Here is a 23,112-nt window from a genome sequence, read left to right as displayed (position 1 = left end):
AACTTCTGTTATTAAAAAGTATCTATTAACTATTGTTTAAATAATTATTGTTTAATAATTAAAGTTATTTTTTCCAAAGATTTGCTTTTCATACATTTTTTTCTGATTATAAAATGAACATATGCTCACTGTGGGAGAAAAATTTTAATAAATACACAAACTAAATAGAAAAATGCCCTGAATCCCTCATAATCTTAAATACCAAGATTTAAATATTAATATCATTGGGTAATATTTCCTTTCAGTCTTGTTACTTTATGTAAGTACATTCTTATTTTGAAGATTTGCAAGTATTATATTGTTTCTTCTTGATTTTACATTTAATTATAACATAAGCTCAAGTTCTTCTCCACATTATTTAAATACTTGTAAATTTTGTTTTAGGTTTTTTGTTCGTTTTTTGCATTTTAACTAGGGCTTCCTTGAAATAGATTAGCTTTTGGTTAAGACAGTAACTTTGTGCAAATTTTCTTTTCTTTTTAATTAACATATAATGTATTATTTGTTTCATGGGTACAGGTGTGTGATTTATCAGTCTTACATAATTCACAGTCCTCACCATAGCACATACCCTCCCTAAAGTCCATCACCCAGTCACCCATTCCCTCCCACCCCCCTCCACTCCAGCAACCCTCAGTTTATTTCCTGAGATTAAGAGTCTTTTATGATTTGTCTCCCTCTCTGGTTTCATCTTGTTTCATTTTTCCTTCCCTTTCCCTATGATCCTCTGTGTTGTTTCTCAAATTCCTCATATCAGTGAGATCAAATGATACTTGTCTTTCTCTGATTGACTTATTTTGCTTAGCATAATACCCTCTAGATCCATCCATGTCATTGCAAATGGCAAGAGTTCATTCTTTTTGATGGCTGCATAATATTCCATTACACACACACACACACACACACACACCCTACATCTTCTTTATCCATTCATCTGTTGATGGACATCTAGGCTCTTTCCATAGTTTGGCTATTGTTGACATTGCTGCTATAAACATTGGGGTGCATGTGCCCCTTCGGATCATTACATTTGTATCTTTGGGGTCAATACCCAGTAGTGCAATTGCTGGGTCATAGGGTAGCTCTATTTTCAACTTTTTGAGGAACCTCCATACTGTTTTCCAGAGTGGCTGCACCAGCTTGCAGTCCCACCAACAGTGTAGGAGGGTTCCCCTTTCTCTGTGTGTGAATTTTCAATCTGTTTATTTGTTGGATTGGTCCTGATAAGCCACATTGAATTTGTGAGAACAAATGTATGGAATTAAGACTGTGTGTGTGTGTGTGTGTGTGTGTACACACGCAAACACACACACACCAAAGGGATTGATTTGTTTGAAAATTCTAGCTACATCTTAAAAAGTTGACTTTTATTTTAGAAACAGTAACTTGAAGAACAGTATGGGGTTATTATCTCAACTGAAGAAGCACTTACTGAGCACCAACTTACCAAAGTACTGTAAATTGCTATAGATCAGAAGATGATCATTCCTGCCCTAAGAGAGCATGTGCTCTAAATGAATTCTTAAATAAATGGGTTCTTGGCTGCCTGTCTGTTGAACTTGAGGAAGTACTAGGCATTAACACCACTTAGGTAAATTACACAAGATGCACTTGTCCTAGTGATACAAAATGAAGTTAGTACAGTTAGACTCCTCAGCAGAGATTAACAACATTTGCCAAAGAAGGCACAAATCTTGTCCCGTGACAGAAAGCACCAGTGAGCATACAACTGCAGATGGTAATGTTTGATTGTGTGAGGATCCACTGTACTGTCTGGGAGCATTACTCTCCCCTTTGTGTGACAACCTAATTTATAATGTTGAATTAGGCTACAGACCATCTCATCTGGACAAGGTCAGCTTCATGGCTGTGTGACCATGGAGCTGCACGGCACCTATACTCCAAAGGGCACTCTGTACTTGGAGTTTAATGCTCGGTTATTACCATCCCCAAATTCTTAATAATTTATCTTTGAATTTGTGTTGTATAAGTAAAGTCTGATAGCAGAATGGAACTTGCACTGGGGGCTTGGAGCTTTGACCTCCCTTCCTTGCCTGCATCACCATAATGGGTTCTCAGCTACTTGCTTCTCTGCCCCATTCAGCAATTACTATTGCCCATCACTCCTTGTGGGATCCCGGGCATGGGAAAGGTCAGTTTGGGGCACTTGTGTTCCACTCAGTCCTAGGCAGGGACCAAGCACCAGTGATACCCCACAAGTATCTTTTTGTTCAAGGGAGAATAACATTAAGTAGCAAAATAATAACAACAAAGAACCACCACGACAGGTCAATTGAGAGAATGCAGAAGGAGGGAAAAAGTTTTTATCCCTCCTTCCATCCCAGGCTAAAAAGATCTGATCCCAAATACTTGCCTGAATTCTATGAAGTAGAACCAGAACAAGGACCAGTAAAATTATCCACATGTCTCTGAAGGTCATCCAAACAGGCCCTTGGTCTAGCTCTTCGGTATTATCTAAGGGCATTAACAGGCCCTTAGTCTAGGATCTATTTGGCATTATCTAAAATTATTTGGTATGAAAAAATCTGTATTCATGTCTTTACTATTCTCTGTTGATCTGAAATTAAGATAATATTTCATAAGGACTGTAACATTTCAGTTTTGTCAGCAATCTTTATGACCATAGATGCGTAAGGAAAAAAACCCAACATATTTAAGCTAAAAAAATAGGGAAAATTAGGTATGAATTGTCATGAGGAAGTGACTTATGAGCCATATGCTTATTTTTAAACCAAATATGCTGTTTATTCATTTATTTATTCATTTATTGAGTACCAACCAGATTATAGAATATAGCTAGAATCTGGAGATAGGATGGCAAGCAAAAATGATGTGGCTCCTGACTTCATGGAGCTCACAGACTAATGCTCAAGAATGGCATTCATAAAATAACTGCATGATTGAAGGTGCAATTACAAACTGAGATAAATGCTCTGAAAGAAAGAAACAGCCTAAAGGAGCAGATAAGAAAAGAACCTAACCTAGCTTTGGAAGTCAAGGAACACTTTTCTATAAAGGTTGAGGAAAGCTGAAGAATCAGTAGGTAACTGGGTGAACAGGCCTGGGGAGGGGAAGACATTTGCAAAGGCACTAAAGTAGGGTGGGAATGAGGCGGCATGACCTGTTTGAAGAATTACAATGTCAGTTGGCAGAGCTTAATTAGTGAGAGAGAGGAGAGTTGTGTGAAGTGAGCCTGAAGGAATAGACAGGGACCAGACCATGCTGAGGCTGGTAGACCATGCTAAAGACTTCGATCTGCAGCCTAGGAACAAAGAGAAAACATTGAAGGTGTTTAGGGATGAGGTTGGTAGAATTAGGGTTTGTGCAAGATCAGATTTATGATTTGTTAAAGTGACTTTGCCTGCAATAGGGAAAAATATTTTGGAAGGAGTCTTAGTGAATGCAGAAAGTCCTCTTAGAAGGCTTGTGCCATAGTTCAGGTAACAGGCAGCCTGGACTAGTGGGTGATAGCAGACACAGAGAGTCATATGGATTCAAGAGACATTTAGAGAACAAATCAATGATGAATTGAATATAGGAGGTATCAAAGACAATTTCAAGTTTTGTTGGCTTGCATATTTTGATTGTGAGTCTATTCATTGAGATAGGAAACAAAAAAAATCAGGTTCAGATATAAATATCATGAGATTGATTGAGATGCCCCAGGCATTCAAGTGTAAGTGTTGAGGAGATATTTGTACATATGAGTGAGCTTTTACAGTATTGGGCTTATAAATGGGTAATTGAAACCCGGTAGATGATTATGTTCCTGCAAGGAGGACAGAAAGAGAGCTGTATCTTGAAAACAAGGGAAAGAAAGTGTTTCAAGAATGAAGGAACTGATTCAAGATATTGAATGTAGCCTAACAGACGAAAGAAGAAGAGCACTGAAACATCACAGTCTTGACTTTAGCAAGAGCTTCTTGCACAGAGTGATGGAAAAAAATTGGAAAAGTTGGAAGTATGAAAATGAAGATCACTTGAAGCATCTCTGAATATGTGTGACCATTATAGAGAGAAGAAAGAAGACAATAGCTGGAGGGGGATGAGCATGGCAGAGTTTTAAACTGAAGCAGCTTAGTTTGATGAAGCAAATGGGGAGGTTTTGATACTATCACTGAGAAACAAAAATATATCTGTTTATAATTTATGCATAGGGCCCATTGGTTTCCTTTGCAAATGTACCTTTCCTTCAAACTTTAGATTGTAACTTGAGATCTTTCCCCTAGTAAGCATTCTTTTAATACTAACTCCACGACACTTGTAATTGCATGCCTTCTCTCTGGAGATCCAAGGTGAACAATGCACAAAGTTTCATTTACAAATAAGCAAAATGTGAATATTGCCAAATTGCTTTCATAACAATGCTGTCTGATGTAATTCCCAAAGGTCACATTGCTGAGTTTGAAGAAAAATTGGCTTTAAGCTTTTTGTGATTGCATGTATTCTTTCTCCCTAATGACATGTTTTTGGAGTAGGTCACAATGGATGAGTAAGATTTAGAATAGAATAGAGTTGGCAGAACGTTTTTTTACATGTGTTCTGTGGTTAAAATCATAAATAGCAGTATTTTTTCCAATTATGTTGGTAAAGAGGCAATTATAAATAGTGAGGAAAGCCACGGATCAGCTTTCAATTTCCATGTGCCTATTTTGCGTTTTATCTGTGAATGCCACATGCACCTTTGTACTTTCTTCTCTTTTTATTATAATTGATGAGTCTGGGTTTATAATTGTGAACACATTTTGGTGAACTTTCTCATTCCTTGGACCCCATTACACAATGATATTTTTCTCTCTTTTTCCCCTCGCTGCACCTTCTCCGCAGGTGCTCCAAGTTTAACTGGGATGATTCAAAATTTTTTTTCTTTCTTTTTGTTTTCAAACTTTTGTTGGTATCAGTTCACTTCTTAGATTTATGTAAATGCCTCTCAAGTTCATATTTTACCTCAGATTATATTCACTTACTTAACTGTGTATTTCCCAGTGTCCTTATCCTCCTCCCTCAGACCAGTTACCAATTGCCTGTCTTGGGTTTTTCACTTTCCCAATTATTATTATTATTTAATTTTTAATAAGATTTTATTTATTTGTGAGAGAGAGAGAGCACAAGCAGGGGAAGCAGCAGGCAGAGGAAGAAGCAGACTCCCCACTGAGCAAGAAGCCCAACGTGGGACTCGATCCCAGGACCCTGGGATCATGACCTGAGCCGAAGGCAGACGCTTAACCGACTGGGCCACCCAGGCGTCCCCACTTTCCCAATTATTTGGGCTCAAACAAGGTCAGCCTTCATTCCTTTTCCTTTGCCACCAATCCAATGAGTTGTAAAGTTCCTAATCAACTCCTTTTAAAGAAACTAATTCAAGTATGTGGCATCACATCAATAGAGAACAACTTCTGAGAAGCAATAGTTTTCTGCTTCTCCTTTTCCCACCTGCACTTCCATTCTCAGAGGAAATACACTTTAACTGTATTTTGTTCTCCTGGTGGTCACTTAAAAAATTGTAGATAATGTACTAATACTTGAATTTATTTATTGATCTAGCAACTTCATGTCTACTGACTCCCAATATAAAAGATGAATCCTTTGATTCTTTACCCTTCCTCTTCTGATGTTCTGATATTTATATTTGTAGCTTTAATTCTTTTATTTTTGTTTCTTTAACCTATCTAAGCATGTTTTTTGTCCTTTAACTCTTTATATTATTTCTTGATCTCCTCTTTGTAAAATGAGAATATCCCTTCCCTCTGTCTTTATTATAGTCTTCAGTTACTTTTGATCTGCAACCACTTCCAAATTTTCTGTGTTTGATTATCTCTAAAAGTTTATAATCAATAAATATTGCCTACATTATTAGAACCTTTATATCTATATATATCTATATCTATATATATCTATATATATATATATCTATCCGGAGGTTGGCCCCCATTGCATTTCTTTCTCCCTAGATTCAATGTCATTATCCCCAGGCCCTGGAAAACCATGTGCTTTGTTTTCAGGTCTTCTGAATTCTGGTTTTTTTTGTTTGTTTGTTAAGGAGAAATAATCATTAAGTTAGAAAGTATTTCCTCTGTTTTTTTTTTTTTTTCCTCTGAAAGAGATTATAGAGAATTGATATAATTTCTTCCTTAAATATTTATTAGAATTTACCAGTGAGCCCATCTCAGCCTGGTGTTTTCTGTTTTGGGAAGTTATTAATTATTGATTCAATTTCTTTGATAGATATAGGCCTATTAAGATTGTTTATTTCTTCTTGTCTGAGTTTTGGCAAATTATGGCCCATTTCACCTAGGTTGTGGACATAGAGTTGTTCATACTATCCCTTTATTATTCTTTTAATGTTCGTATGATATATAGTGATGTCCCCTCATTCATTTCTGATATTAGTAATTTGTGTCCTCTCTTTTTTTCTTAGCCTGGTGTCAGGTTTGTCAATTAATTGATCTTTTCAAAGAACCAACTTTTGCTTTTATTGATTTTTCTCTCTTGATTTCCTGTTTTCAATTTTATTTACTTCTGCTCTAATTCTTACTTCTTTTCTTCTTTTTACTTTGGATTTAATTTGCTCTTGTAATTATTTTTAAGGTGGAAGCTTGGATTATTGAGTTTAGAAGGTTCTTCTATTCTCATATATGCATTGAATGCTATAAATTTCTAGGTACTGCTTTTGCTGCATTCTATAAATATTAAATTGTGTTTTCATTTTCATTTAGCTCAAAATATTTAAATTTTTTTTGAGATTTCTCCTTTGATTCATGTGTTATTTAGAACTATGTTGCTTAATCTTTATGCATTTTAAGGGAATCAGGCAGCCCCTTGCGCTTCTCCTCAAGAACAGTCCCTTGATGAGCCGCTCTGACCCTCTACGACATTGCTCATACGCCCAAAGTGGCTGCCGATCTGAGCCACATCGAGACCAGGGCAACCGTGAAAGGCTACCTCGGACCTGAGCAGCTGCCGGATTGCCTGAAAGGCTGCGATGTGGTGGTTATTCCAGCAGGAGTCCCGAGAAAACCAGGCATGACCCGGGATGACCTGTTTAACACGAATGCCTCCATTGTGGCCACCTTGTCTGCTGCCTGCGCCCAGCACTGCCCCGAGGCCATGATCTGCATCATTTCCAATCCGGTGAACTCCACCATCCCAATCGCAACGGAAGTTTTCAAGAAACATGGAGTCTACAACCCCAATAAAATCTTCGGGGTGATGACCCTGGACGTTGTCAGAGCCAACACTTTCATTGCGGAACTCAAGGGTTTGGATCCCGCTCGAGTCAATGTTCCTGTCATTGGCGGCCATGCTGGGAAGACCATCATCCCCCTGATCTCGCAGTGCACTCCCAAGGTGGACCTTCCCCAGGCCCAGCTAACAGCCATCACTGGGCAGATCCAGGAAGCCAGCACAGAGGTGGTGAAGGCCAAAGCTGGAGCAGGCTCGGCCACCCTGTCCGTGGCATACACCAGAGCTCAGTTTGTCTTCTCCCTTGTGGATGTGATGAACGGAAAGGAAGGAGCTGTGGAGCGTTCCTTCGTTAAGTCCCAAGAAGCAGACTGTGCCTATTTCTCCACCCCGTTACTGCTGGGGGAAAAGGGCATTGAGAAGAATCTAGGCATTGGCAAGATCTCCCCTTTCGGAGAGATGATAGCGGAAGCCATCCCCGAGCTGAAGGCCTCCATCAAGAAGGAAGAGGAGTTCATGAAAAACATGAAATGAGAGGCGCAGCCAGCGAGCAGTCCGTTTCCCTAACTTATAAAGGCATCATGTCCCTGTAAAGCCATCTCCTGCCCCCCGCGTTTGAGTTGTGTTAACCACGAGGGTCATGTTAGCGTCGCCATCCCGCCCAAATCGCCGGTCTGTCTGGGGTGCATCAATAAAAGCAGGCTTTGATTTTCTTTAAAAAAAAAAATTCTAGTTTAATTCCATTGTTTTCTAAGAGCAGGCATTATATGATTTTTATTCTTCTAAATTAGTTAAGGTATATTTCTTTTTTTTTTTTTTAATTTTTTTATTCTTATATTATCCCCATACATTGCATCATTAGTTTTAGATGTAGTATTCCATGATTCATTGTTTGTGCATAACACCCAGTGCTCCATGCAGAATGTGCCCTCCTCAATACCCATCACCAGGCTAAACCATCCTCCCAATCCCCTCCCCTCTAGAACCCTCAGTTTGTTTTTCAAAGTCTATCGTCTCTCATGGTTCGTCTACCCCTCCGATTTCCCCCCCTTCATTCTTCCCCTCCTGCTACCTTCTTCTTCTTCTTTTTTTTTTTCTTAACATATATTGCATTATTTGTTTCAGAGGTACAGATCTGAGATTCAACAGTCTTGCACAATTCACAGCACTTACCAGAGCACATACCCTCCCAGTGTCTATCACCCAGTCACCCCATCCCTCCCACCCCACCCCCCACTCCAGCAACCCTCAGTTTGTTTCCTGCGATTAAGAATTCCTCATATCAGTGAGGTCATATGATACATGTCTTTCTCTGTTTGACTTATTTCACTCAACATAATACCCTCCAGTTCCATCCACGTCGTTGCAAATGGCAAGATCTCATTCCTTTTGATGGCTACATAATATTCCATTGTATATATATACCACATCTTCTTTATCCATTCATCTGTTGATGGACATCTGGGCTCTTTCCACAGTTTGCTACTGTGGACATTGCTGCTATAAACATTGGGGTGCACGTATGTACCCTTTCAGATCCCTACTTTTGTATCTTTGGGGTAAATACCCAGTAGTGCAATTGCTGGATCATATGGTAGCTCTATTTTCAACTTTTTGAGGAATCTCCATACGGTTTTCCAGAGTGGCTGCACCAGCTTGCATTCCCACCAACAGTGTAGGAGGGTTCCCCTTTCTCCGCATCCCCGCCAACATCTGTCGTTTCCTGACTTGTTAATTTTAGCCATTCTGACTGGTGTGAGGTGGTATCTCATTGAGGTTTTGATTTGGATTTCCCTGATGCCGAGCAATATTGAGCACTTTTTCATGTGTCTGTTGGCCATTTGGATGTCTTCTTTGGGAAAATGTCTGTTCATGTCTTCTGCCCATTTCTTGATTGGATTCTTTGTTCTTTGGTTGTTGAGTTTGATGAGTTCTTTATATATTTTGGATACCAGTCCTTATCTGATATGTCATTTGCAAATATCTTCTCCCATTCTTTCGGTTGTCTTTTGGTTTTGTTGACTGTTTCCTTTGCTTTGCAAAAGCTTTTTATCTTGATGAAGTCCCAATAGTTCATTTTTGCCTTTGCTTCCCTTGCCTTTGGCGATGTTTCTAGGAAGAAGTTGCTGCGGCTGAGGTCGAAGAGGTTGCTGCCTGTGTTCTCCTTTAGGATTTTGATGGACTCCTGTCTCACATTGAGGTCTTTCAACCATTTGGAGTCTATTTTTGTGTGTGGTGTAAGGAACTGGTCCAGTTTCATTCTTCTGCATGTGGCTATCCAATTTTCCCAACACCATTTGTTGAAGAGACTGTCTTTTGTCCATTGGACATTCTTTCCTGCTTTGTCGAAGATTAGTTGACCATAGAGTTGAGGGTCCATTTCTGGGCTCTCTATCCTGTTCCATTGATCTATGTGCCTGTTTTTGTGCCAGTACCATACTGTCTTGATGATGACAGCTTTGTAATAGAGCTGGAAGTCCAGAATTCTGATGCCGCCAGCTTTGCTTTTCTTTTTCAACATTCCTCTGGCTATGCGGGGTCTTTTCTCGTTCCATACACATTTTAGGATTATTTGTTCCATTTCTTTGAAAAAAGTGGATGGTACTTTGATGGGGATTGCATTGAATGTGTAGATTGCTTTAGGTAGCATTGACATCTTCACAATATTTGTTCTTCCAATCCATGAGCATGGAACGTTTCTCCATTTCTTTGTGTCTTCCTCAATTTCTTTCATGAGTATTTTATAGTTTTCTGAGTACAGATCCTTTGCCTCTTTGGTTAGATTCATTCCTAGGTATCTTATGGTTTTGGGTGCAATTGTAAATGGGATCGACTCCTTAATTTCTCTTTCTTCTGTCTTGTTGTTGGTGTATAGGAATGCCACTGACTTCTGTGCATTGATTTTATATCCTGCCACTTTACTGAATTCTTGTATGAGTTCTAGCAGTTTTGGGGTGGAGTCTTCGGGGTTTTCCACATAAAGTATCATATCATCTGCAAAGAGTGAGAGTTTGACTTCTTCTTTGCCAATTTGGATGCCTTTTATTTCTTTTTGTTGTCTGATTGCTGTGACTAGGACTTCCAATACTATGTTGAATAGCAGTGGTGATAGTGGACATCCCTGCCGCATTCCTGACCTTAGGGGGAAAGCTCTCAGTTTTTCCCCATTGAGAATGATATTCGCTGTAGGTTTTTCATAGATGGCTTTTATGATATTGAGGTATGTACCCTCTATGCCTATACTCTGAAGAGTTTTGATCAAGAAACGATGCTGTACTTTGTCAAATGCTTTTTCTGCATCTATTGAGAGGATCATATGATTCTTGTTCTTTCTTTTGTTAATGTATCGTATCACGTTGATTGATTTGCGGATGTTGAACCAACCTTGCAGCCCAGGGATAAATCCCACTTGGTCGTGGTGAATAATCCTTTTAATGTACTGTTGGATCCTATTGGCTAGTATTTTGGTGAGAATTTTTGCATCCATGTTCATCAGGGATATTGGTCTGTAATTCTCCTTTTTGATGGGGTCTTTGTCTGGTTTTGGGATCAAGGTAATGCTGGCCTCATAAAATGAGTTTGGAAGTTTTCCTTCCATTTCTATTTTTTGGAACAGTTTCAGAAGAATAGGTATTAATTCTTCTTGAAATGTTTGGTAGAATTCCCCTGGGAAGCCATCTGGCCCTGGGCTTTTGTTTTTTGGGAGATTTTTGATGACTGCTTCAATTTCCTTAGTGGTTATAGGTCTGTTCAGGTTTTCTATTTCTTCCTGGTTCAGTTTTGGTAGTTGATACATCTCTAGGAATGCATCCATTTCTTCCAGGTTATCTAATTTGCTGGCATAGAGTTGCTCATAATATGTTCTTATAATTGTTTGTATTTCTTCGGTGTTGGTTGTGATCGCTCCTCTTTCATTCATGATTTTGTTGATTTGGGTCATTTCTCTTTTCTTTTTGATAAGTCTGGCCAGGGGTTTATCAATCTTGTTAATTCTTTCAAAGAACCAGCTCCTAGTTTCGTTGATCTGTTCTACTGTTCTTTTAGTTTCTATTTCATTGATTTCTGCATTGATCTTTATTATTTCTCTTCTCCTGCTGGGTTTAGGTTTTATTTGCTGTTCTTTCTCCAGCTCCTTTAGGTGTAGGGTTAGGTTGTGTACTTGAGACCTTTCTTGTTTCTTGAGAAAGGCTTGTATTGCTATATACTTTCCTCTTAGGACTGCCTTTGCTGCATCCCAAAGATTTTGAATAGTTGTGTTTTCATTTTCATTGGTTTCCGTGAATTTTTTTAATTCTTCTTTAATTTCCTGGTTGACTCATTCATTCTTTAGTAGGATGCTCTTTAGCCTCCATGTATTTGAGTTCTTTCCAACTTTCCTCTTGTGATTGAGTTCTAGTTTCAAAGCATTGTGGTCTGAAAATAGGCAGGGAATGATCCCAAACTTTTGGTACCAGTTGAGACCTGATTTGTGACCTAGGATGTGATCTATTCTGGAGAATGTTCCATGGGCACTAGAGAAGAATGTGTATTCCGTTGCTTTGGGATGCAATGTTCTGAATATGTCTGTGAAGTCTATTTGGTCCAGTGTGTCATTTGAAGTCTTTATTTCCTTGTTGATCTTTTGCTTAGACGATCTGTCCATTTCAGTGAGGGGGGTGTTAAAGTCCCCCACTATTATTGTATTGTTGTCGATGTGTTTCTTTGCTTTTGTTATTAATTGGCTTATATAATTGGCTGCTCCCATGTTAGGGGCATAGATATTTACAATTGTTAGATCTTCTTATTGGATAGACCCTTTAAGTAGGATATAGTGTCCTTCCTCATCTCTTATTACAGTCTTTGATTTAAAATCTAATTTGTCTGATATAAGGATTGCCACCCCAGCTTTCTTTTGGTATCCATTAGCATGGTAAATGGTTTTCCACCCCCTCACTTTCAATCTGGGGGTGTCTTTGGGTCCAAAATGAGTCTCTTGCAGACAGCATATTGATGGGTCTTGTTTTTTAATCCAATCTGATAGCCTGTGTCTTTTGATTGGGGCATTTAGCCCATTTATATTCAGGGTAACTATTGAAAGATAGGAATTTAGTGCCATTGTATTGCCTGTAAGGTGACTGTTACTGTATATTGTCTGTGTTCCTTTCTGGTCTATGCTGCTTTTAGGCTCTCTCTTTGCTTAGAGGACCCCTTTCAAGATTTCTTGTAGGGCTGGTTTTGTTTTTGCAAATTCCTTTAGTTTTTGCTTGTTCTGGAAGCTTTTTATCTCTCCTTCAATTTTCAATGACAGCCTAGCTGGATAGAGTATTCTTGGCTGCATATTTTTCTCATTTAGTGCTCTGAATATATCCTGCCAGTCCTTTCTAGCCTGCCAGGTCTCTGTAGATAGGTCTGTTGCCAATCTAATGTTTCTACCATTGTAGGTTACATATCTCTTCTCCCGAGCTGCTTTCAGGATTTTCTCTTTGTCTATGAGACTCGTAAGTTTTACTATTAGATGTCAGGGTGTTGACCTATTTTTATTGATTTTGAGGGGGGTTCTCTGTGCCTCCTGGATTTTGATGCCTGTTTCCTTCCCCAAATATGGGAAGTTCTCTGCTATAATTTGCTCCATTATACCTTCTGCCCCTCTCTCTCTTTCTTCTTCTTCTGGTATCCCAATTATTCTAATGTTGTTTCGTCTTATGGTATTGGTTATCTCTCGAATTCTGCCCTCGTGATCCAGTAGTTGTTTATCTCTCTTTTTCTCAGCTTCTTAATTTCCATCATTTGGTCTTCTATATTACGGATTCTCTCTTCTGCCTCATTTATCCTAGCAGTTAGTGTCCCCATATTTGATTGCACCTCATTAATAGCCTTTTTGATTTCAACTTGGTTAGATTTTAGTTCTTTTACTTCTCCAGAAAGGGTTTCTCTAATAACTTCCATGCTTTTTTCAAGCCCAGCTAGTATCTTTAAAGTGATAATTCTGAACTCTAGATCTGACATCATACTAATGTCCATATTGAGTAGGTCCCTGGCAGTCGGTACTACCTCTTGTTCTTTTCGTTGAGGTGATTTTTTCCGTCTTGTCATTTTGTGCAGAGGAGAATAGATTAATGAGAGAACAAAATGCTAGCAGAGTAACCACGTCCCCAGAAAATATACTCTAAACAAATCAGAAAAGACCTGAAACAGTGGGAAAAGAAAGGGAAAGAGAAAAAAGAAAAAGAAAAAAAAAAAAGAAAAAGATAAAGATAAAAATGAACAAAAACAGAACAAAACAAAACAACAACAAAAAAACCAGAATGTGATCAAATATGATCAGGCTGGTATATAGATCAGTGCCACACACTAGATTTTGGGTGTATTTTGGTCTGTTAGATCAAAGTGCCTCCCAAAATTTTAAAGAAAGAAAAACTTATATATATACAAAAATAAGGGTTGATATGATGAAGGGATGGAATATGAGTGGAAAGATGGAAATTATAAAAAATTTTTATAAAAGGAATTGATAAGTTGTTTGAAAAGAGAAAGAAGAGGATTTAAAAAAAGAAAAAAGAAAAAAAAAGGGAGAGAATGTGATCAGGCAGGGGAGTAGGAAAAAAACCATATACTAGAGATTTAGGGTATATTTTGATCTGTTAGAAGAAACTATCTCAAATTTTTAAAGAGAGAACAACTTATATATATATGCCAAAAATACGGGTAACCACTGTGAAGGGATAGAATATGACTCTAAAAATGAAAAATAAAAATGTTTTTTAAAAAAGGGATTGATAAGATGTTGGTTGAAAAAGGGAAAAAGAAAAATTAAAGAAAGACAGTTAAAAAAATTAACTTTGAAAGACTAAAGAATCATGGTAAAAAAGCCATGAATTCTATGTGTAGTAGTCCCCTAGTGCTGGAGTTCTGCCGTTCTCATTGATCGGTAAACTTGGTCTTGGCTGGCTGTTCTCGCTGATCTTCTGGGGAGGGGCCTGTTGCCGTGGTTCCCAAATGTCTCTGCCGGAGGCGGAATTGCCCCGCCCTTGCCCCCTCCCGGCTAAGTAATCTGCTCGGGTTTGCTCTCCAGGGCTTTTGTTCCGTGCGAGCTTTCCGTACAGCTTTGGAGGCGGAGAGTGAAAATGGCGGCCTCCCAATCTCCGCCCCGGAGGAGCCAAGAACTCAGGGTCCTGTTCCTCAGTGAGCCCCCAGAGAAAAGCCGTCAGTCACTCCCGTCTCCCCGGTCTCCGGCCGCACCCCGTGCTCACCCGGCCTGTGACCGCGCGTTTCTATCTCTGGCACCCGACCTCGTGTGGAGTCTCCAAACCCAGCAGATCCCTGCCGTGCGTGCTGCTCCTCCCGGGGGGAGGAAGGTGAGTCTCCCCGGATCTGCTGCTTGTTGGGTCCCTGCTAGAGGAGCAGTGGCCCGCCTGTGCCATGAATCACGGTTTATGACAACCCCAAGCTGAGAGCCCGCTCCTTGGCTCTGCCTCTGCAGCCGGCTTCCCTGCTCCGATACCTGGGACCTCTGCCACACTCAGGCACCCCCGGTCTTCCTTTGACCCCGAGGGTCCTGAGACCACACTGTCCCGGAGGGTTCCACCCCCCGCTTAGCCACCAGAGTGACATCCCTCAGCGGAGCAGACTTTTAAAAGTTCCGATTTTGTGCTCCCCGGCTCTATCACTTGCTAGAAGCGGCGGACGGAGGCCCCTCCCCCGCCATCTATCCTCCCGAATATCACCTCGGATTCACTTCTCCGCACGTCCTACCTTCCAGAAAGTGGTCGCTTTTCTGTTCAGAGAGTTGTTGCTATTCTTTTCTTCAATCTCCTGTTGAGTTTGTAGGTGTTCAGAATGGTTTGATCCCTATCCAGCTGAATTCCTGAGAGGAGAGGAAATCCAGGTCTCCTACTCCTCTACCATCTTGCTCTGCCCCCAGTTAAGGTGTATTTCATGACCCAGAATTCTTGGTGAATGTTCTATATGAGACTGACAAGAATGTGTATTCTGCTCCTGTTGACTGGATCTAGATGATTGATTTTATGTTGAGTTCAACTATGTCCTTACTGATTTATTTTTGCCTGCTGGATCTATCCATTTCTGATGGAGAGGTGTTGAAGTCTCCAACTAGAATAGTGGATTCATCTGTTTCTTTTTGAAGTTCTGTGAGTTTTTGCCTCATGTAGTTTGACATTCTGTTGTTAGGCTTATCATTTTAAGAATTACATATTTTTAGAGAATTGACCCTTTCATCATTATGTAATGCCCCTCTTTATCCCTGATAAATTTTCTTGTTTTAAAGTCTGCTCTGCCTGAAATTAATATAGTTTTGCTTTCTCTTGATTGGTGTTAGCATGGTGTATTTTTCTCCATCTGTTTACTTTTAATCTATATGTGTCTTTATATTTAAAGGAGTTCTTTTTTGTAGACAGTATATAGTTGGGTCTTGTTTTTTGATCCACTGTGACGATCTCTGTCTTCAAATTGGTTTATTTAGGCCATTGATGTTCAAAGTGATTATATGTATTTGGATTGATATGTACCATATTAGCTAGCTCTTTGAATTACTTTATTGCTCTTGCTCTTTATTCTCATTTTTGTCTTCCACTCTTTTTCTGCCTTTTGTCATTTTTACTGAACATTTTATAAAATTCCATTTTCTCTCCTTTCTTAGTATATCAGTACCTTTCTTTTTTCTTTCTTTCTTTTTTTCTTTTTCTTTCTTTCTTTCTTTCTTTCTTTCTTTCTTTCTTTCTTTCTTTCTTTCTTTCTTTCTTTCTTTCTTTCTTTCTTTTCTTTTCTTTTCTTTTCTTTTCTTTTCTTTCGTAGTTGCCCTAGAGTTTGCAATAAACATTTACAATTAATCCAAGTCTCAAATAACACTCTATTGCTTCATCGATAGTGTATTTTATAATAACAAAATAATCCTAATTCCTTCCTCCCATCCTTTGTATCATTGCTGCCATTCATTTCACTTGTTTATAAGCAGACATACAATATATACATTGAATACATTGTTGCTCTTGTTTTTTTGAGGAAACTATTATCTGTTAGATAAATTAAGAGTAAGAATTTTTATTTTACTTTCATTTATTCTTTCTCTGATGCTCTTCCTTTTTTATGTGGACCTGAATTTCTGACATACAATTTTCTTTCTCTCCAAAGAAATTTTTATTAAAACATTTCTTGTAAGGCAGGCCCACTACCAACAAATGACCTTATATTTTGTTTAAGAAAGTCTTTATTTATACTTCATTTTTGAAGGATAATTTCACAAAGTACAAAATTCTAGATTGGTTGTTCTTTTCTCTCAACACTTTAAATATTTCTCTTTTCTTGCTTGCATGGTTTGTGGGAGGTTGGATATAATCCTTATCTTTGTTTTTCTATAGGTGAGGCTTTTTTTCCTCTGAATTCTTTCAGGACATTTTCATATTCGATTTTCTGTTGTTTGAATATGATATGCTTGCGTATATTTTGTTTTGTTTTTGCCTTTTGGCATTTGTCCTACTTGTAGTTTTCTAATCTTCTTGGATCCGTGGTTTGATGTCTGACATTAATTTGGGAAATTCTCAGTCATTCTGTTTCAAATATTTCTTTCATTTCTTTCTCCTTTCTTTTTCTGGTATTCCCATTATGCATACGTACACCTTTTGTAGTTGCACCATAGTCTTTGGATATTCTGTTCTGATTTTTTCAGTCTTTGTTTTCTTTGCCTTTTAGTTTTGGAGGTTTCTGTTGGTATATGTTCAAGCTCAGAGATTCTTTTCTCAGCCATGTCCAGTCTACTAATGAGGCCATCAAATACATTCTTTATTTCTGTTACAGTGTTTTTGATCTTTAGCATTTCTTTTGGTTCCTTCTTAATATTGCATGTCTCTGCTTACATTACTCATCTTGCATACTATTTTATCTATTAGAGTCCTTAGCATAGTAATTGTAGTTGTAGTTGTTTTAAATTCCTGGTTTGATAATTCCAACATCTTGCAAACCATGTCTGTTTCTAATGTTGGCTCTGTCTCTTCAAACTGTATTTTTAGCCAGACATGATGTACCAGGTAAAAGGATTTGCTATAAATAGGCTTTTAGTAATAAGGTATGGGGTCAGGGGAGTCATTCTATAGTCCTATGATTAGATCTCAGTCTTTTATAGAGACTGTGCCTCTGGAATGTGAACTTTACAAATGTGTCTCTCTCTTTTCTCCCTACCTTAGGTAGAACAGGATGGCTTGAGTAGTCTGGTGATGGGTATTTCCCTTCCCCCATTATTATTTAACCTTTATTAAATAAAGGTTATTTAAATTCCAGTTAGTTAACATACCGTGTAATATTAGTTTCAGGTGTAGAATATAGTGATTCAACACTTCCATACAACACCTGGTGGTCATCACAACATGTGTACTCCTTAATCCCCATCACCCATTTAACCCATCCCCCCACCCACCTTTCCTCTGGTAACCATCGGTTTGTTCTCTATAGTTAAGAGTCTGTTTTTCTGATTTGCCTCTCTCTTTTTCTCTTTGCTCACTTGTTTTGTTTCTTAAATTCCACTTATGAGTGAAATCATATGGTAGTTGTCTTTTTCTGACTGACTTATTTCACTTAGATTAATACTAGTTCCATCCACATAGTTGCAAAGGGCAAGATTTCATCCTTTTTGAAGACTGAGTAATATTTCATTATGTATATATTCTTATATAAATACCGCATCTTCTTTATCCATTCAACAATTGATGAACACTTGGGTTGCTTCCATAATTTGGCTATTGTAGATAATGCTGCTATAAACATTGAAGTGCATGTATCTCTTTGATTTAGTATTTTTGTATTTTTTAGGTAAATACCTAGTGCTATTGCTGGATCATAGGGTAGTTCTATTTTTAACTTTTTGAGGAACCTCCATAATGTTTTTCAGAGTGGCTGCACCAGTTTACATTCCCACCAACCATGCAGAAGTGTTCCCCTTTCTCTCCATTCTCACCAACAGCTGTTGTTTCTTATGTTGTTAATTTTAGTTATTCTGACAGGTGTGAGGTGATATCTCATTGTAGTTTTGATCTGCATTTCCCTGATGATCACTGATGTTGAGCATCTCTTCATGTGTCTGTTGGCCATCTGTATGTCTTCTTTGGAGAAATGTCTATTCATTTCTTCTGCCCATTATTTAATTGGATTATTTGTTTTTTGGGTGTTGATTTTGATAAGTTCTTTATAGATTTTTGGATACTAACCCATTATCAGATATGTCATTTGCAAGTATTTTCTGCCATCCCATAGTTTGCCTCCTCATTTTGTTGATTGTTTCCTTTGCTGTGAATAAGCTTTTTGTTTTGATCAAGTCCCAGTAGTTTATTTCCACTTTGGTTTCCCTTGCCTCAGGAGACTTATCTAAAAGGAAGTTGCTATAGCTGATCTCAAAAAGGTTACTACCAGTGTTTTCCTCTAGGATTTTGATGGTTTCCTGTCTCACATTTACATCTTTCATCCATTTTGAATTTATTTTTGTGTATGGTGTAAGAAAGTGGTCGTTTCATTCTTCTGCATGTTGCTGTCCAGTTTTTCCAACACCACTTGTTGAAGAGACTGTCTTCCCCATTGGATATTCTTTCCTGCTTTATTGAAGATTAATTGACCATATAGCTGTGGATTCATTTCTGGGTTTTCTATTCTGTTCTATTGATCTATGTGTCTGTTTTTGCACCAGTACCACATTGTCTTGATGACTATAGCTTTGTAATATAGCTTGAAGTCTGGAATCATGATGCCTCCAGCTTTGCTTTTCTTTTTCAAGATTGCTTTGGCTATTCGGGGTCTTTTGTGGTTCCATAGAGATTTTCGGGTTGCTTGTTCTAGCTCTGTGAAAAATACTGGTGGTGTTTTGATAGGGATTGCATTAAATGTGTAGATTGCTTTGGGTAGTATAGACATTTTAACAATATTTGTTCTTCTGATCCATGAGTATGGAATCTCTTTCCATTTCTTTGTGTCATCTTCAATTTCTTTCATAAGTGTTTCATAGTTTTCAGAGTACAGATATTTTACCTCTTTGGTTAGGTTTATTCTTAGGTATCTTATGGTTTTTGATGCAATTGTAAATGCGATTGATCCCTTAATTTTCTTCCTGTCTCTTCATTATCAGTGTAAAGAGATGCAATAGATTTCTCTACATTGATTTATAGCCTGTGACTTTGCTGAATTCATGTATCAGTTCTAGCAATTTTTTGGTGGAGTCTTTTGGGTTTTCTAGATAGAATATCATGTTGTCTGCAAATAGCAAAACTTATACTTCTTCCTTGTTGATTTGGATGCGTTTTGTTTCTTTGTGTTGTCTGATGGCTGTGTCTAGGACTTCCAGTACTATGTTAAGTAACAGTGGTGAGAGTGGACATCCCTGTCGTGTTCCTGACCATAGGAGAAAAGCTCTCAGTTTTTCCCCATTGAGGATGATCTTAGCTGTGGGTTTTTCATATATGGCCTTTATGATGTTGAAGTATGTTCCTTGTAAATCTACTTTGTTGAGGGTTTTTATCATGAATCAATGTTGTACTTTGTCAAATGCATTTTCTGCATCTGTTGAAATGATCATATGGTTCATATCCTTTCTTTTATTAATGTGGCATATCATGTTGATTGATTAGTGAATATTGAACCACACTTGCAACCCAGGAATAAACCCCACTTGATCATGGTGAATGATTTTTTAAAAATGTATTGTTGGGTTTGGTTTGCTAGTATTTTATTGAGAATTTTTGCTTCCATGTTTATCAGGGATATGGTCTATAATTCTCTCTTTTAGTGTGATCTTTATCTGGTTTTGGTAGCAAGGTAATGCTGGCCTCAAAGAGTGAATTTGGAATTTTTCTTTCCTTTTCTGTGTTTTGGAACAGTTTGAAAAGAATAGGTATTAACTCTTCTTTAAATGTTTGGTAGAATTCCCCTGGGAAGCCATCTGGCCCTGGACTTTTGTTTGTTGAGAGTTTTTGATCACTGATTCAATTTCTTTGCTAGTTATCAGTCTGTTCAAGTTTTCTATTTCTTCCTGTTTCAGTTTTGATAGTTTATATGTGTCTATAAATTTATCCATTTCTTCCAGGTTGTCCAATTGGTTGGCATATAGTTTTCCAGAATATTCTCTTATAACTGTGTTTATGGGTGTGGGTTGTTATTTCTCCTCTCTCCTTTGTGATTTTATTTATTTGGGTCCTTTCTCTTTTTGGTAAGTCTGGCTAGAGGCTTATCTTTTTCTTTCTTTTTTTTTTTTTTTAAGAGAGGGAGAGGAGGGGTAGGGATGGGCAGAGAGAGAGGAGAGAGAAAATCTTAAGTATGGTCCATGCCCAGTGTTAAGCCCAATGTGGGTCCGTCTCATAACTGTAGGATCATGACCTGAGCCAAAATCAAGAGTCAGACACTTAACCCACCAAACCACCCAGGTGCCTCTAGAGGTGTATCAATTTTATTAATTTTTTCAAAGAACCACCTGTTGGTTTCATTGATGTTCCATTGTTTTTAAATTTCTGTATCATTTATTTCTGCTCTAATCTTTATCATTTCCTTCTTTCTGCTGGCTATAGGCTTCATTTCTTGTTCTTTTTCTACCTCCTTCAGGAATAAGGCTAGGTTGTATATTTGAGATTTTTCTTGCTTCTTGAGGCAGGCCTGTATTGCTATATACTTCCCTCTTAGGACCACTTTTGCTGCTCCCAAAGGTTTGGGACGGTTGTGTTTTCATTTGCTTCCATGTATTTTTTTTTTTTTTAATTTCTTCTTTGATTTCCTGGTTGACCAATTCATTCTTTAGTGGGATATTGTTTAACCTCCATGTATTTGTGGTCTTTCCAATTTTTTTCTTGTGGTTGATTTCTAGTTCATAGCGTTGTGGTCAGAAAAGGTTCATGGTATGACTTCAATCTTTTTGTATTTGTTGAGGCCTGTTTTGTGACCTAATATGTGATCTATTCTGGAGAATGTCCCATGTGCACTTGAGAAGAATGTATATCCTGCTGTTTTAGGATGGAATGTTTTGCATATATCTATTAAGTCCATCTGGTCCCATGTGTCATTCAAAACCATTGTTTCCTTGTTTATTTTCTGTTTAGATGATCTGTCCATTGATGAAGTGGGGTCTTAAAGTCCTAATATTATTGTGTTATTATCAACTAATTCCTTCATATTTGTTATTATTTTTTTAAAATATATGTTTGGGTGCTCCCACTTTGTGTGCATAAATATTTATAATTGTTATATCTTTTTGTTGGATTGTCCCCTTTATGATTACATAATGCCTTTCTTTGTCTCTTATTACAGTCTTTGTTTTAAAGTCTACTTTGTCTGATATAAGTATCACTACTCTGGCTTTCTTTTGACATCCAGTTGCATGATAAAGTTTCTCCATCCCCTCATTTTCAGTCTGAAGATGTCTTTAGGTCTAAAATAAGTCTCTTGTGGGCAGCATATAGATAGTTCTTATTTTTTTTAATCTGTTCTGACACCCTATGTCATTTGATTAGTTCATTTACATTCAAAGTAATTATTGATAGATATATATTTGTTAGCATTTTATTACTTGTTTTGTTGTTCCTGGAGATTTTCTTTGATCCTATCTTGTCTTTGTGACTTTTGGTCTCTCCTTTGTACTCCAAGAGCCCCCTCTAATATTTCTTGTAGGGCTGGCTTAGCGGTCAGAAACTCCTTTAGTTTTTGTTTGGGAAACTCTTTCTCTCCTTCTATTCTGAATGAGAGTCTTTCCGGATAGAGTATTCTTGGCTGCAGATATTTCACATTCAGTATGTTGAATATAGCATGCCACTTCCTTCTGACTTGGCAAGTTTATGTTGAGAAATATCCAGCTGGCCTTATGGGTTCTCCCTTGTAAGTTAAGAACTACTCTTGTCTTGCTGCCTTTAAGATTTTCTCTTTATCACTATATTTTGCAATATGCTTAATGTAATTACAATATGTCTTGATGTTGGCCTGCTTTTGTTGATTTTGATGGGAGTTCTCTGGAGGGCAGACCTTGTTAAGAAGAACAGAGTATTCTGGCATATATTTACTGTAAGAACCTGGTCAATGTCTAGAGTTAAAACTCATAAAAGTATGACCCTATGACTGGCTCCTCCTGTAATTTTTTTACTCTCAAATTTGTCCACTCTGAGCTTCCAGCAGCTCATCATTCCAGCACTTCATTACAGTTCTGATTTTCTAACCCCAGTAATGGTTCCTGTAGAGATTTCAGCTTGTGTCTGCTGCAGTAAGTTGTGATTTTCTGAATTCATTTATTGATTTCTGTAATTTTTGGGGGGGAAGCAGTTTGCTCTGCATCCTCAGTTCTCTTGTGGATCTCAGAAGCATAGTTTATTTTTCAAATTGCTCTGTTATTATTTATTTATTTATTTATTTATTTATTTATTTATTTATTAATTATTATGTTATATCACCATACATTACATCATTAGTTTTTGATGTAGTGTTCCATGATTCATTGTTTGCGTATAACACCCAGTGCTCCATGCAGTATGTGCCCTCTTTAATACCCATCACCAGGCTAACCCATCCCCCCACCCTCTCCCTTCTAGAACCCTTAGTTTGTTTCTCAGAGTCCATAGTCTCTCATGGTTCGTCTCCCCCTCTGATTTCCCCCTTTTCATTCTACCCTTCCTGCTGTCTTCTTCTTCCTTTTTTTTTTTTTTTTTTTAACATATAATGTATCATTTGTTTCAGAGGTATAGGTCTGTGATTCAGCAGTCTTACACAAATTGTTCTGCTTTTTACTTGTTAGATGGAGTGGTGACTTCCAAGCTCCTTACATACTGAACTGAAAAACAGAAATCTTGAATTCTTTCTTCTTTTACTTTACCAATTGCTTAACATAATTTCCCATTTCAGGTTTCTGTATATTTAGAATGTAACCTTTTTTGGGGGAGGGAATCTTGTGATATTTTTATCACACCA

General features: G+C 37.9%; 2 protein-coding genes across 2 annotated transcripts in view; both read left to right on the top strand.

Moving 5' to 3' along the window:
• Positions 1-23,112, top strand: part of IMPG2 (interphotoreceptor matrix proteoglycan 2) — a 233,472-nt gene that overhangs the window by 198,322 nt on the left and 12,038 nt on the right. The window lies entirely within an intron of this gene.
• On the top strand, positions 6,861-7,930 carry LOC118017382 (malate dehydrogenase, mitochondrial-like). The gene has a single exon (XM_035015289.1). The coding sequence runs from the start codon at positions 7,045-7,047 to the stop codon at positions 7,735-7,737; it is 693 nt and encodes a 230-aa protein (XP_034871180.1). The 5' UTR covers positions 6,861-7,044; the 3' UTR covers positions 7,738-7,930.

Source organism: Mirounga leonina, unplaced genomic scaffold (genome assembly GCF_011800145.1).
Source record: "Mirounga leonina isolate KUSES-001 unplaced genomic scaffold, KU_Mleo_1.0 Mir_169, whole genome shotgun sequence".
Lineage (NCBI taxonomy): Eukaryota > Metazoa > Chordata > Mammalia > Carnivora > Phocidae > Mirounga > Mirounga leonina.
Note: the sequence above shows the minus strand (reverse complement) of the source record. Positions and strands in the feature narration are given on the sequence as shown.